Below are 16,095 nucleotides of genomic sequence, written 5' to 3'. Positions count from 1 at the left end.
ACCACCAGGGAGAGGGATGCTTTGAGGCTGATTGGGGGCTTTGTGTGTAAAAACACAATGGCCTATTATCTGTTTAATTTTTTTTTATTTAAAAAATTAGAGAGGTCTCGCTGTGTCACCCAGGCTGGCCTCAAACTCTTAGATCTGTGGTGTCCTCCAGCCTCAGCCTGTTGAGGATGCAGTTTTTATTTATTTATTTTATTTTTGCGAGACAGGGTCTCACTCTGTCTCCCAGGCCGCGGTGCAGTGGTGTGATCACGGCTCACTGCAGCCTCGACTCCCTGGTCTCAAGCAATCCTCCCACTTCAACCTCTCTAGTAGCTGGGACTACAGGCATTTGCTACTGCATGGTTAATTTTTTACTTTTTGTAGAGTTGGGGTCTTGCTATGCTGCCCAGGCTGATGTCACACTCCTGGGCTTAAGCAATCCTCTTGCCTCCACCCCCCACAGTGCTAGGAGTGAGCCACCATGCCTGGCCCAGTTTTTAATGCTTGGACATCTCCAAAATCAGGACATATCTTGTAACTGAAGACGTCTCACCATAGCGGCCAGCCATGCAGCCACTGGGCTTGTCTGTGCCTGAACAAGACACTGGCCTGCCTTTGCCTGAACAAGACAGCCTTAGTCTCAAAGCTTGCAGATGGGTGTGGGCCTGGTAGAAAATTCTCAAGACAATGGCGGAGCACACTTGCCCCTAGGAGACCAGGTGGCTGGAATGTTGAGAATCAGCCTTTCGCAGAAATCCCCTAAGCAGGAGGCAGCAGGCTGACTCCATCAGCCCCAGGCAGGCTTCTGGGCCCTGCAGCTATGGCTCTTCATCCTTTTACATGTTCTTCGAGAATCAGCTGCACCCTGGATGCTTCTGACAGCTCAGAGGACATCAGCATGAGGACAAGCACAGGGCTTGATGGCTCGGAGGGAAATGGAGTTGGAAGATTTGGACTTAATGTGCACACATTTTAGAAATATCTTAACAAATTTTATTTTGCTGATATCTTTCTTTTTTGTGTGTGCCAAAGTGATGGCTAGTACAAATCCATGTCTAATTAAGTCCAGAAGAGCTCCTTCAATAAGCGTAAAATGAAAGTTATGAGTGATAAGAAAGCGTCATGTCAGTTTAATTGGCAGCATTTTCTCTTTCTTAGTGGTTCATAAAATAAGGCAGTGCTTTGCTATCGACGGTGTCTGAAATTCTGTGAATATTCGAAGTTAAATCTCATGCTGGACAGCCACTGTGTGCAAGGCGGGTGATGTGTGTGCTGTGTGTGTTCGTTCATCTGATGCTCATGACACCTTGTCAGCTGTGAGGGAGGAGAGGGAACTGGGGAGCCCCGGGGATGGGAGTGCAGGGTACAGTTTAGAAAGTGGGGGGTGGTCAGGGTGGCCCCTGGGAGAGGTTTGAGCCAAGACAGCAGGTGGCAAGGGGATCATGCCTGAGCCTGGGAGGGGGGGTCCCAGGTCCCAGCAGTTCTGTTTATTTTTTATTTTTTAAATTTTTGAGACAGAGACTCACTCTGTCATTCAGGCTGGAGTGCAGTGGCACCATCGGCTCACTGTAGCCTCAGCCTCCTGGGTTCAAGTGATTCTCTTGCCTGAGCCTCCTAGTAGCTGGCATCACAGGCATACACCATCATACCTGGCTGATTTTTGTATTTTTAGTAGAGACAGGGTTTCGCCATGTTGGCCAGGCTGGTCTCGAACTCCTGAACTCAGGTGATCTGCCTGCCTCGGCCTCCCAAAGTGCTGGGATTATAGATGTGAGCCACTGCGCCCGATCCCCAGTGGTTCTTGGGAGGCACTTGGGCGCAGGGCCCTGAGCTCCTGGGGCACAGCAGTGGCTGTGACTGCCATGAATCAACCAAGCACTCTTGAGTCTGCGTTGCTCTGTGGCCCTGGCTGAAGCCAGAGCCGCCCAGAAGGACGCGCCACAGAGAGGGGAGGGGGCCACACTGCCGACAGGGCGGGCATGGAGTTGCAGGACGCGCCACAGAGAGGGGAGTGGCCACACTGCCGACGGGGCAGGCCTGGAGTTGCAGGACGTGTCACAGAGAGGGGAGTGGCCACACTGCCGACAGGGCGGGCATGGAGTTGCAGGACGCGCCACAGAGACAGGACGGGGGCCACACTGCTGACGGGGCGAGCCTGGAGTTGCAGGACGCGCCACAGAGAGGGGAGGGGCCACACTGCTGATGGGGCGGGCATGGAGTTGCAGGACACGTCACGGGGGGTGGGGGCCACACTGTCGACGGGGCGGGCCTGGAGTTGTCCACAGGCAGGGGCTTTAATCTTCAGGCCTGAAGATGTTTGCGGTTTTGAGATGAAAGGGAAGGATGGGCACGGATCGTGTTTTCTTTGTGGTCCCTTCTTTCACCCATGGCCCTCTGGTCTCCTCTGGGGAGCAGCGTGTACGGGCTCTGCCTCTGTTGGCTCCAGCTGCTCTGAGACCAGGGGGCCTGCAGCCAGGTTCTGGTGAGGACCCTTTCTGGTGCAGCCTTCTTGCTGCGTTCTCACTTGGTGGAAAGAGGGAGAGGCCGCTCTCTGGGGGCCCCCTTTATAAGAGCCCTAATCCCATTCGTGAGGCTCCACCCTCATGACCTATGACTTCCCAAAGTCCCCACCTCCTATTAACCATTGCTTTAGAGGTTAGGATTTCAACATATGAATTTAGGGGGCCACAAACAGTCCAAAACAGCTTCTACCCTGCTCTGTCTGACACCCGGGGGGCAGAGGGCACCAGCCCACAGTGCCCTCCCCGCCGGCCACAGCCTTCCCTGTCAAACGCACAGGTCTCCCTAATTGGGTCCCAACCTCTCTCTTACCATGTCTTGGCGTGCTGGGGTAGGTTGAGGGCTGTCCTCGGGGCTGGCTCTGTGGGGCAGGGGCCTGAAACAGCCAGAGCCCCGCTTAGATGTTTCCCGTGTGGAGGGGCCGGACCCTCTGCAGGCTGCTCTGGGGGTGAAGTGACCAAGGCCACCTCCAGGACCATTGAGTGCCGGGCACTGGCTCGGGTGCTCTAGGGCTCCTGATTCCAATCCCTTTCCCTTGGTCACTAACTGCTTTCCAAGAGCAGGTGGCAGAGGGGTAGGAGACTCACACCCTTGGGCCACGTGGTTCTGTGGCTCTGCTGGGGCTTGAACACATCGGGGGTAAGGGCTCAGTCGCTTACAGCTCAGGGTTTGTTGTGCATTTTCACATCTTGCCCTCCCCAAGGACAGTCACATAGGGACCACTAAGCAAGCGCTGGGCACAGAGGAGGGCTGGACACACAGGAGATGCCCCGTGGCCTTCAGTGACTAGAGGCCGTGTGAAGGGCCGTTCACTGGGGCAGCTTCTTCATTGGTGTAGTTGGTGGATTCCATGGGTCCTGGAGGTACCTGGGGGATATGACCAAATCAGCACAAGCCCCAGCTGCCCCAGGCAGCAGTGACTGCATACTCCATATGCCCTCGTGGCTGGCTTGAAGACCTCCAGCTGCTGGCTGGGGAGGCAGCGCCTTCCGAAGGTCACGTGTGCAGGAGCGACAGGGCATTGCTGTGTGGCTCAGGGCGGCAGTGAACAGAGAAAGCTTTCGATATCCATGAGCTGAGTGTGGAGGAAAGAGACACACGACGGGGGTGGGAACGCAGGGGGTTCATCGCGACTGTCACTGGCGGAACACCTCCCCTGGGACTCCACTGGCCTCAGTCCCAGTCTCCATGGCCTAGATAACAAAATGTTACTATGTGGAGTGTCAAATAGATAAAATCCATCTGTTCCCTGATACTGTACCCCAACCTGGGCCCTAAAGTTTTTTAGGATGGTGTGCAAAGCTCAACCTTTGAGTGCGGATTCCGTAAGGGCTGGCGCAGAGGCTGCTTCACCTGGAGCATGGGCAAAGCATCGTTTCAGAAGTGTCTACAGGTTTTTATGTAACACTTCGGTGAACGTGGGCTTTTGTGGTCAAGCGCTTTTGCAATGTAGCTGCCCTGGAGGCGCCAGCCCCTGTGCTTCTCGGGGTGTTCATGTTGGAAGGGAGAGGGAGGCTGTGGCAGTACGACCCGGGGTCTGGGGTGGTGGCAGGGAGGCTGTTTGGACAGGTGGTGGGGGGCAGCCAGGCTGAGTGAGATGAGGCTGTGAGGGACCAGGAGGGGCTGGAAAAGGGAGAAGGGACACGTACTGTCCTGGGACAATTTGCTTTCTGTATCACAAGCAACAGTAACACCTGCCCAGGGCACCCTAAACATTGCCATGGGGTTGACATATGAGGCCGTGAGAAGGGGCTGCCGTGCTGGGCATTCATGGAGATGCCCGTATGTCCCAGTGCCAGCGGTGCACCTGCCCAGGCCCAGGTCTCCGTCTCTGTCTTCTCTCCTGGGCTCTGCTGGCATCAGCAGTTCCCACACCCCAGGCATGGACAGGATGGCTCTGCTGGCACCAGCAGTTCCCACACCCCAGGGCATGGACAGGACGGCTCTGCTGGAGCAGAGCTGCAGCCCCCGTGGATGAGCTTCCGCTAGAAGCCCATGTTTCAGGGCGGTTTGCAGGTGCTGTCTCTTCCCCCTCCGTAGGATTCTTAGTGAAAAATTGCACTTCTGAGCCTCGGCAGCAGCAGTGCTCCAGGTGATGGAAGCAGCGCCCCTCCTTGCCCATCAGAGAGCCAAAACTGCGCAGATGCCAGCTGCTTTCAGACCCACCACTCCTCCACACCTGGCTGCTGCCCTCCAGCTGCTGGGAGAACCGAACCTCCCCGCTGTGGCTTTGCCAGTGGGCACTCTGATGGGTACAGTGCCTCTGCCAGGGCCGCCAGTGGGCACTCTGATGGGTACAGTGCCTCCGCCAGGGCTACACAGCACACTGGGGGCAGAGCAGCTTGTTCTCCTGACAGCCTGAGTCTGCTTATTAGCCACATGGTCCTGGGTAAACTATTTGCCATCCCCACAGCTCAACTCAGCTGTGAGGTGGGCATGGGAGTTTCCCATCTCAGCTGGCCTGAGCATGGTTGGATTTTCTAACTTTGGCCCTCCGGGAACACTCAGGTGCTGACCCAGAAGTAGTTGAATTTTCTTGAGGATAAGGCAGGTTAGATAATGGGTGTGCCACTGTCAGGAAAATACAGGGAGTAGTCTTCATTATTTCATCCTGAATCCCATGGTGGAGAATGTCCCACTCCCTTCCACTCCTCACTCTAATCTTCAGGCATGCCGTGGGTAGTTGCCCAGGTGGAGCACTGCACAACTTTGGGGGCACCATCCACATAGATGACACTGAAAACAGCACTCCCTGGAGTTACACAGGACATGACTCGCTCAGCAGAAAGCTGGTCCTTAGCCATGTCATGTATGCAACCCCCAGGACGTGCGTCTGGGGGATGTCGGGGCCTCCTTGTGCAGTAGGTAGTTCCAGGTTGTGCTGTGTGAGGAAGGGGTGCCCCTGGGGGCAGGGTGAGGAAAGGTGACACCTGAGAGGCAACTGCTCTGTGGCCTCGAGCTCGCTGCTGGATGTGGGGAGTCGGCCATGGGGACCAGTGCCTCTGGACTCCAGGCCAGGCCATGGGCACTGGGGCACAGCTTCCTTTTCCATGACAAGGACCAGTTCCCTTGGAGCATGGCTAGCCCTGGCCTCTCTGACCGTGCCACTGCTCATCCGATCCAGCAGGGTCACTCTGTGTGATCGCTGTGGTAGGTGCAAGGGGACTCAGCTGAAACCAAAAATTCCTCCTAGGCTGAGACGTTTGGTTACTGTGGTGGGCAGAGTAATGGCCCCCTAAGTTGTCTGCGTCCCAATTCCCAGAGCCAGTGGATATGCCACCTGGCAGGGCAGAGGGGACTAAGGTCGCAGATGGAATTTAGGTTGCTCATGAACTGACCTGAAAATAAGGAGGTGGCCCTGGATTATCTGGGTGGCCCAGAGTCATCACAAAGGTCCTCACATGGGGAAGAGGAGGCAGGAGAGGAGGTGAGAGAAATACTGTGCTGGCCCGACTGCGGATGGAGGAAGGGCCAAGCCGGGTTATGACAGCGGCTGCTGGAAGCTGCAAACGGCGAGGAACAGATCCCCCCAGAGCCTGCAGAGGGAGCGCAGCCCTGCAGACCCTTGCTTATAGGCGAGGGGGCCCTGTTTCAGACTTCTGACCTCCAGAGCTACAAGGCAATACTTTCATGTTGTTTTAAGATGCTAAATTTCCAGTAACTTGTTGCAGCAGCAGTAGGAAACTACATTAGAGCGCTCCTTTGCGTCTCAGCCGGGCATGGTGGCTCACGCCTGTAATCCCAGCACTTTGGGAGCCTGAGGTAGGTGGATCACTTGAGGCCAGGAGTTTGAGAACAGCCTGACCAATATGGTGAAACCACGTCTCTATCAAAAGTACAAAAATTAGCTGGGCGTGGTGGCATGTATCGGTAGTCCTAGCTACTTGGGAGGCTGAGGCAGGAGAATTGCTTGAACCTGGGAGCCTGGGAGGCAGAGGTTGCAGTGAGCCGAGATCATGCCACTGCACTCCAACCTGGGTGACAGAGCAAGACTCTGTCTTAAAAAAAAAAAACAAAGAATTCCTTTTGTCTTTTGAAGTTGCCACATCAAGGAATGAAACAACACTGAAGTTTGTTGTGGTCCATAAAGAAAAAAAGTCTGACAGGCGTGGTGGCTTATGCCTACAATCCCAACACTTTGGGAGGCCAAGGCAGGAGGATGGCTTGAGTCCAGGAGTTTGAGACCAGCCTGGGCAACGGAGTGAGACCTTATCTCTACAAGAAAAAGTCTTTGGGAGGCCGAGGTGGGCAGATCACTTCAGGCCAGGAGTTCAAGACTAGCCTGCCCAACATGGCAAAACTCCATCCCTACTAAAAGTACAAAAAAATTAGCCAGGCATGGCGGCACACACCTGTAATCCCAGCTACTCGGGAGGATGAGGCATAAGAATCGTTTAAATCTCAGAGGCTGAGCCTGCAGCGAGCCAAGATGGCTCCACTGTACTCCAGCCTGGGCGACACAGCAAGACTCCCTCTCAAAAAAAAAAAAAAAGTCTTAAGAAGTTTATAATTACAAACATCTGCTATTCTATTTATCCTTCCATCAGCAGGTAATAGCAACGCTATTGATGGCAGGCCAGGCCAGGAGGCTGGAACCAGGCTGTGGAATTGCGTTGTACCTGGGCTGAGCCTGGGTGTGGGTCGTTCCCCTTGCTGGGCCTCAGTTTCCTCATCTGTGCAAGGCTGGGAGTGAGGCTGGCCCATCCCTGCTTCAGCCTCTCAGGAGACTTGTCGTCTGAAGTCACTGGGACTCCACGCTCTGTCTGAGTGTCTTGGGGGACACGGAATCACTGCAGGCTCCTGAGGGCGGGAAGCAGGGGCTCCAAGCCCAGCCCTCCGATGGGCAGCCAAGCACCTTCTGCATTGGCCGCACATGGACTTCGCTGCTTAACCTCGTGCTCCTCTCAGATGAAATCCTTGCTCCAATGGGGCCTGCCTGCTCCGTGTGCCTGGAATGTTCCACGTCCCTCCCTGCCCCCTCTGCCTTAGGTCTTATCTGTCCCATGCCTGCCCCGTCTTAGTGCCAGCTCAATTCCCTCGTCTTCCACAGTGCCAGCCACTGAGTTCTGCTTTCCTGAACCTCACGCTCTCTGGCTGCCCCATATCCAGCTGCTAATCACGATAGGGATGTAGCAAGGCAGTACACGATGTTCCGGAATCTTCCCCTTCTCACCTTCAAAAGGAAAAGGGAGGTGAAGGGGTCTTCTCAGAAGGAGGAGGAGGCTTTTCCAGCAAAGCCTGAAGAACAAGGGTGTGTTAAGGCCGAAGACGGGGTGCAGGTGGGATGGGCTGCTCCTATGCCTTGAATGTCTGAGGCCAAGGGTCCAGTGTCTGGGGCTCGTGCTCTGCCCTGAAGCCACCAGGGGCAGAGCCCAGGCCACATGACCTTGCGTCTTGGGAGCCTGTGTACTGCCAGTCCCTCAGGGAAATAGGAAGGGCACCGGGGTTCCTGTCTCAGGCCAGGGGCACTGCACAGGCTGGGAGCGGTGGGCTCACGGCAGGCACTGGGCACTAGCTCACTTGTTCACCTTGGAGCATTCACGGTGGGCTCTTCCACTGAACACACAGCAGCCTGCGGGAACTGGAGCAGCAGCCTCCTTCCTTTCCCGGGGACAGAAACCCAGGCACAGAGGGGCTAAATCAGCCACTCCAAGTCACACAGCTAACAAGTGCCAGAGTGGAGACTAAAACCTCAGTTGCTGCCAGTGCCGGTGTCCTTAGTTTCTGTTGGGCATCTTTCTCTGTTTTGGACACAAGGGGCTCTGTGCGTGGCGGAAGGTTGGTCGGGAGCAACACAAGTTCCTCCCTGTCTGTGTGCAGGGCAGACAGACATCCCCTGCCAGCCAGGACCCCAGGGAACAGGTCCTAGAAGAGCTGCCACGTACCACAGTGGAGGAGAGAGGGGAGCACGCTTCCCTCTGCAATGTATTTGCAGAATTAAACATTTGAATATGCGTGGATAATTCACATTACAGAGAGACCTGCTGCACACGAACAGGAAGGGTGACTGCTGAGTGGCAGTCCTTTTCGATAGGGTTTGGGTTACAGCAACAGGAGGAGACCATTTCAGAGGAAGAGCAAGAGGAATCCAGGCTGGGCATGAGGGAAGGGGATGCAGAAGGCAGGGCAAAGGCCTCACCTGCCCAGCCCAGCTGGGGCTGTCTGCATCCCCCAGAGGTCTTGGTAACGCAGGGGTGAGGGCCGTGCCTGTAGCCGGGAGCTGTCTCCTGTGCTGTGGCCAAGTGGGCCATGTGGAAATGCAACAGGAAGTCCCAGTCATCCCATCATTTTTCTCTACCTTGTTGGAGCAGCTCCTCTGAAGGGAGCCCCAGAGCCCTGTGCTGATGGGTCACTTGCTGCCTTCTGCAATTTCTTTTTCTTTTTTTTTTTTCAGATGGAGCCTCGCTCTGTCACCCAGGCTGGAGTGCAATGGCGCAATCTCAGCTCACTGCAAGCTCCGCCTCCCGGGTTCACACCATTCTCCTGCCTCAGCCTCCCGAGTAGCTGGGACTACAGGCACCCGCCACCACGCCCGGCTAATTTTTTTGTATTTTTAGTAGAGACAGAGTTTCACTGTGTTAGCCAGGCTGGTCTCGATCTCCCTACCTTGTGATCCACCTGCCTCGGCCTCCCAAAGTGCTGGGATTACAGGCGTGAGCCACCGCTCCTGGCCTGCCATCTGCAATTTCTCCTGTTTTCTGCAATGACGGGAGGCTGGAGGCAGTGCCCCTCTAGAGCCCACAACCCCACAGCCCCTGGGCCGGGAGCTCACAGGAAAGTCTATACTTCTTCCAACTCCTGCTGGGGCCAAAGAGAGGGTCTTGGGCTACAGGGTTGCCCCATCTGTGCTGACTCTGGGGCCACCTCTGGTCCCTGGGTAGGGTGTGGGTCCTGAGCAGAGCTTCACAGACCCAGTGATTCAGCCAGGGCTTGCCCACTTGCAAGACACCCACTTCAAAATGGAATTGGAAAGGAGGGTGTAACTAATTAGTGCTGCTGGGATTTCCTGAAGGGCTCTGGGGCTGGCCCTCCAGGCAGGGCTGGACTCATGGGTCCAGGCGATGGCCTCAGGACTCTCTCTCCTGGACAGTCCCTCGCCTGGCTCTGTGGGCCTTCGCCTGGCCTCTCTCGCTGTGGCCTGATGCTTCCCTGCAGCTTCCAGCTCGTGTTCCTCGTCATCCTCAAGAAGGGCCCTGCCTGGCTCCGCCTGGGTCCCTGATGCACTCATTATCTACGGCTGCTCACAAGTTACCCAGTTTAGAGCAACAGACATTGATGGTCTCTCATGGTTTCTGAGCTCTGGAATCTAGGAGGGACTTAGCTGGGGGTTCTGCCTCAGGGTTTCTCACGAGGTTGCCATCAAGCTGTCAGCCAAGGCTGCCTCGTCTGAAGGTTCGACTGGGGCCAGAGGGGCTGCTTCCAGGCCCACTCACTTGCTGTTGGCTGGGCCCAGGATGCAGCTCCTTGCCTGATGGCCTCTCTGTAAGGCTGCTTTACAGCATGACTGCTTGCTGTCACCATAATTTGAGAGTAAGGAGAGAAAGGGGTGGGGAGAGAGATACAGAAAAAGGGTAGTGAGACAGGCAGAGAGAGACAGAGACAGAGAGATGGGGAGACAGAAAGAGAAAGAGAAGCAGAGACAGACAGAAAAAGGGAAGTGTGAGAGACAGACAGAGACAGACACAGAAAGACAGAAAAAGGGAAGTGAGAGAGACAGAGAGACAGAGACAGAGAGACAGAGAAAAAAAGGGAAGTGAGAGAGACAGAGACAAAGAGAAAAAGGGAAGTAGAGAGAGACAGAGACAGAGGAAAAAAGGGAAGTGAGAGGCCGGGTGCAGTGGCTCACGCCTATAATCCCAGCACTTTGGGAGGCTGAGGTGGGTGGATCACAAGGTCAGGAGATCGAGACCATCCTGGCTAACATGGTGAGACCCCATCTCTACTAAAAATACAAAAAATTAGCCAGGTGTGGTGGCGGGCGCCTGTAGTCCCAGCTACTCGGGAGGCTGAGGCAGGAGAATGGCGTGAACCCGGGAGGCGGAGCTTGCAGTGAGCCGAGATTGCGCCACTGCACTCCAGCCTGGGCGACAGAGCTAGACTCTGTCTCAAAAAAAAAAAAAAAAAAAAAGAAGTGGGAGACAGAGAGAGACCAAGAGAAAAAGGGAAGTGAGAGAGACAGAGACAGAGGAGACAGAGAGAGATAGAAAAAGGGAAGTGAGAGACAGACAGAGAGAAAAAGATACAGAGACAGAAAAAGGGAAGTGAGAGAGACAGAGAGAGACAAAAAGAGAGAGAAAAAGGAAGAGAAAGACAGAGAGACAAGAGGGAGACACAGAAATAGGGAGGTGAGGGAGACAGAGACACAAAAAGAGGATGAGACAGAGAGAGAGAAAAAAAGAGGAAGAGGAGAGTGACAGAGATAGATACAAAGAAGGAAACCACAGTCTTTTTATAACCTAATCTCAGAGGTGATGTCACCCTTTTGCCAGATGATCACGCAGACCAGTCCTGATGCCATGGGGCAGGAACTGGGCAGGAGGTGTGAATACCACGAGGTGGGGTCACTGGGCATCACCTTGGAGGCTGGCCAGCCACGTGCCCAAGCTGGACCTGTCCCTGTTTCCAGCCCCAGTGACTCCCCTGTGCCTGCAAAGTGGAGGTCACATGACTAGTACCCCTCACCTTGGATCACATGAAGAGAGGCCTGGCAGTTCTCCCCAGCGTCTGACTGTGGGTGATGGCGTGACAGACTCTTATCCGATTGCTGTCACTGAGTGTGACTGGAGGGAACATTCTCTGTTCCCGTTTCTATTTGCTAAGATATTGTTGCCCTTGCGTTCTCTCTGTTGTTAGTGTTGAGTTTCTCAGGCTTAGCTTGGAAACTATAGCCCCGTCTAACTTCTGGTGAAGGATACTGACTTGCCTCCCTTAATGCTGCAATAAAGACAGCTGTGCTTAGAAACGTCACCGCTAATGAAGGCATCTTCCAAGATCCTGGACTCCAGAGAGTCTGGAAAAGGTCACTTTTGTCTTAAAAGTGAGCTGTAATTCTGATAAGTTGTCTTCATAATGTGTTGAAGTGGCAATAATATTTGAACCAACATCTTTGCGTAGTTGTCTTACTTCATAATGTGTTGAAGTGGCAATAATATTTGAACCAACATCTTTGTTTTCTTAAAGGTATAATATTTGTTATTTTTCTTTATTAAGCCAGAATAAAGTCATTAGAACATTTTACTTCTTCCTCAAGAATAGAGGAGTAAAAAATAAAGAAAATAATCCTTCTATGATCCTGTTGGATTTTTAAAATTTAAGCAAAGTGACGATCTAATGATTTTTAAATGAACAACAATAATTCTATAAGGAAAGTTGATTTATTCAATTGTAGGAAGCTCATTCCTAAGCTGTTCTATCTGAAGGGTGCGTGGAGACTCCCTGTGGCTAAAATCAGATGGTCCGGGTGGCGCCAGGTGCTTCTCCATGGCTGCAGTTGGCAAATGGCGTTTCCATGCCGGGGAATTCTGGCCAAGCTCTACTGTGTAGAATTTAAGGGATGTGATCAGACAATTGTTTATCTTTTGAAGTGGAGCCCAAACTACCCCTGTTCATAAACAGTTGGTTTCCTGTAGCGTCTCTCTGGAGGTATGGAGACATTTAATCCCACCAGGAATTTTGATTAAATTCCTTGCCTGTACACCGGGTTGTCAGCCTCACCAACAGCACCCATGCATCACCAGCCACGACGGTGTCTCTGCTCCCTGGCTTCTACCAAAAGCCCAACAATTGCTTTTGAAAGACAGATGATTATTTGCAGGATATGCAGTCCGTCCATGTCTCTGGGTACCCTGAAGTCTACCTCTGGAGGAAGAAGTCCACGTGTCTAGACCACGGGACCGTGCATGTGCAAAGACGGCTCCTCACTGAGCAGTTTCCCGCTGTGCCACCGGCTCCTGCGGAGGCCTTTGTAAAAAACAGCTGCAGGCAGGGTGTCCTCCCGCCGTATTTCTCCATGAAAACAGTATTGAGAATTATATTCCTATTTTATCACACAGCATTCCCAGGTCAACTGCTACAGAATTTTCTTTTTCAGGAACGCATATGCTGCCTCCTTTCTGATAGGGAGACCCACCCACCTGTTCACCTCTCTCCATGTGGTCTGCGAGCGGGCTTGGAGCCATATCTGAAGCCTCACCTCTAGGAGCCAGTTTTGTCTCCTCCTCATCCCTGCTTCTTATCAGTTGTGGTACATTTCTCTTGGGTCCTGACCCTCCACTTCAGTTGGTGTTTTTCATCTTTGGGAAGCACCCAGGCATGGGGGCAGAAGCTTGGGTTTTAGATTCGGCTGGGCTGGGTTCACATCTCAGCTGTGTGGCCTTGAACAGGTGACTTGACTTCTCTGAGCCTAACCATTGCCAGTTTCCATATTTTATATGAAGTGAGCCCTATTTTGCAGGTCAGGGAGCTGGGGCCTAGCTAGGACCCAAAGGATTATTCCAGTTTCTCATAAAACAAGTACATAGCAGTTAATATTTGCCATAGGGTGCACAAAAAGATTCATTGATTGCCTTCCTATTTTTAATCTTCAGAGAAAGACGGATGGGATTTCATTAGCTCAGGGGTGAGAATGTTGCCTCTGTGTATTTTTGGAGATGAGCCCTCCGAAGCAACGGGGCTCATGCTGCCTGAGAACTGGGGAGTCAACCAGCGTTCACTCCCAGACTTACCAGACAGTAGAGCCTCTCCCATAAAAGGCACATCAGAACCCACTTCGGACAATGCTGCTGCGGGTTATGGGTCAGAACTTTTAACAAGAGGTAGGGGTGGCCTCATCCCTTGGGGCTGCTGTGTGTGAATGACCTGGAGGAGGCTGTGGTGGGGCCAGGCAGGGCCAGTGGGCTGAGCCACGCATCAGAGTAACTGGCCACACTTTAGAATGGAGATTCCTGGGCCTTTCCCTGGCTGCTGTGGTTCAGCAGGGGTGGCGGGGACCCAGGAGCTCCCAGGTGATCTGACTCCTGGGGAGCAGGGTTTGTATAAGCCCTGGGCCTGTTGAGGTCAGGGCCTGGTGACCCTAATTCCTTCCAGCCCTGGATAGGGGTCTAGTCCAGAACCTGCCAGGGACGGTTTGTCAAATCTGTTACTCTTCTCCCAAGTAAACCACCAGGAACAAGACACTGTTTTAAAAATTGTTACTTATTATTACCTTTGGCTTATTTTTTTTTCTTTCAAAAGCGGCTGGATGGCAGAGGTGATAAAGCTGGGAAGAGAGGCATCCTGGAAGGGCCCGTGTTATGAAAACCCAGAGTTTCACTCAGATCGACAGCTGCGTGGGGGCCGGCGCTCCCGGCAGTGATTGAGTTACCCTCAGCAGTGGGGTCCCGAGGTCGCAATCCCTGCTGGGGGAGTGATTGATGCCGGACTCCAGGGCCCACCTTGGGTGACCCTGGGATGTCAATGAGTGACCGCTGGTTCTGGGCCACTTGGTTCTGGGCCACCCGCATGTCCAGAGACCTCAAGGTGGGCCGACGTCCAACCAGCGAAGCAGAGCAATCCTTCTGGAAGCTTCTCTCCACGGGGGGCTGGCTGCTCCTTCATCACTCCCATCTGAGGGCTTCCGCTTGCAGCCGTCTGTCACACTGAGCAGCTCTGTGGTGGATTCTGTGTTGCTTGCTCTGTGTCTATTTTGTCAAGATCGCCACTCTCTCTGGATTCTCTCCTCTGGGTTGGCCCATGCTCACTCATCCGGCTTTGGAAGGACATTTGTCCTCTAGCTTCCTCCAGGAGGGGGATTTGTCTTAGAGAGTGGCACTTTCTCTTCCCTCCCCAACCCCTTGTGCACCTTCTGCAGGGAGGGGAGTCCCCTGGTGCTGAGAGGAGAGGTAGGAGAGCCAGGTAGGGCCTGTGGGAGTCCAGCAGAGGTGCCCTGGCCACCTCGAGTGTCTGAGACTCACGGTCTATTAAAAATGGAAAAACAAACTGGGCACCGTGGCTCATACCTGTAATTCCAGCACTTTGGGAGGCTGAGGCAGGTGCATCACTTGAGGTCAGGAGTTCAAGACCAGCCTGACCAACGTGGTGAAACCTTGTCTCTACTAAAAATACAAAAGTTAGCTGGGTTTGGTGGTACACACCTGTAATCCCAGCTACTTGGGAGGCAGAGGCAGGAGAATCTCTTGGACCTGGAAGGTGGAAGTTGCAGTGAGCAGAGATTGTGCCACTGCACTCCAGCCTGGGTGACAGAGTGAGACTCTGTTTCAAAAAAAAAAAAAAAAAAAAACAGAAAAAGAAAAAAGAAAAAAAGGAAAAACAACAAAGTTAGCGCTGAGCAGGGTTTCAGGATTCTAGACCTGGTTTAAAATGCATTACATGGAATCACATGTTTAATCTGCAAGTTGACTCTCTGACACAGCGAGTGGTATTATCACAATTTTGACAAGATAAAGGCACAAAACAAGATTTAAGATTTTTTTTTTTAAAAAAGGACAGAAACCCATTAATTCTAAATAATTAAAGATCAATTCATTATGTACACATACCATTGACCCCTGAACAACATGGGTTTGTACTGGCTGGGTCCATTTATACGTGGATTTTCCTCTGCCTCTGCCACCCCTGAGACAGCAAGACCAACCCCTCCTCTTCCTCTTCCTCCTCCTCAGGTTCCTCAATGTGAAGACGACAACGATGAAGATCTTTATGGCTGGGTTCAGTTTTGGTGTCTCAACACCCGTAATTGTAGCACTTTGGGAGGCCAAGGTGGGTGGATTGCTTGAGCCCAAGAGTTTGAGACCAGCTTGAGCAATGTAGTGAAACCCTATCTTTACAAAAAATTAGCAGGGCATGTGCCTGTAGTCCTAGTTACTCGGGAGGCTGAGGTGGGAGGACCTGAGCCCAGGGAGATTGAGGCTGCAGTGAGCCCTGATTGTGCCACTGCACTCCAGCCTGGGAGTGCAGTCTCAAGGAAAACCCAGTCTCAAGAAACAAAACAAAACAACCCCAAAAAGATCTTAAGATGATCCACTTCTGCTTAATGATCAGTGAATATTTTTCCTTATGATTTTCTTAATAACATTTTCTTTTCTCTAGCTTACTTTATTGTAAGAATATAGTATATACTTATATAACAGATAAAATTTGTGTTAACTGACTGTTTATGGTATTGGTAAGGCTTCCGGTCAACAGTAGGCTGTTAGTAATTAAGTTTTGGGGGAGTCAAAAGTGTAAAGCAATACACTTTATGGGGGCAGAGCTCCTAACCCCAATGCTGTTCAAGGGTCAATCTAATTGAACAGCTTCTAAAAATATCAAGCAATACTTATAAATCCAGGGAGAAAAACATACATCAACAATTGTAGTTGGAGCTTTTAATGATCGAACAGAGAAAACAGATACTGAAGTCTTGATCAATACAATGAGTAAGCTGAAGATATGAGATATGTAGAGAACTTACCATTCATCAGACAGAGGCTATGCCTTTCCCCCATGCACGCACACACCATTTACCAAAATAGGCCAGACACTGAGCCATGAAGGAAGTCTCAATAAAGTTCTAATAATTAATACAAAATAAACTGCATTCTCTAATCA

The 16,095-nt window shown here is 52.5% G+C and overlaps 1 protein-coding gene across 5 annotated transcripts in view; it reads left to right on the top strand.

The window, feature by feature from the left end:
- The window catches only part of LOC134758549 (uncharacterized), a 39,755-nt gene extending 24,078 nt beyond the window's left edge, over nucleotides 1–15,677 (top strand). For 2 of the 5 annotated variants that reach the window (XR_010133856.1, XR_010133855.1), the window contains exons 3-4: nucleotides 12,599–12,751; nucleotides 13,741–15,677. Coding sequence is in view for 2 of the 5 variants with exons in the window: in XM_063706607.1 (XP_063562677.1) it covers nucleotides 12,599–12,706 (108 nt within the window). In the remaining 3 variants the exon portion in view is untranslated. Of the gene's footprint in view, nucleotides 1–451; nucleotides 1,181–12,598 lie in introns of those variants that run through there. The other 3 variants (XR_010133857.1, XM_063706607.1, XM_063706609.1) reach the window with 3 other exon arrangements.
- The last annotated feature ends 418 nt before the right edge of the window (nucleotides 15,678–16,095 follow it).

The sequence above is a fragment of the Gorilla gorilla genome, chromosome 1, assembly GCF_029281585.2.
Source record: "Gorilla gorilla gorilla isolate KB3781 chromosome 1, NHGRI_mGorGor1-v2.1_pri, whole genome shotgun sequence".
NCBI lineage: Eukaryota > Metazoa > Chordata > Mammalia > Primates > Hominidae > Gorilla > Gorilla gorilla.
Note: the sequence above shows the minus strand (reverse complement) of the source record. Positions and strands in the feature narration are given on the sequence as shown.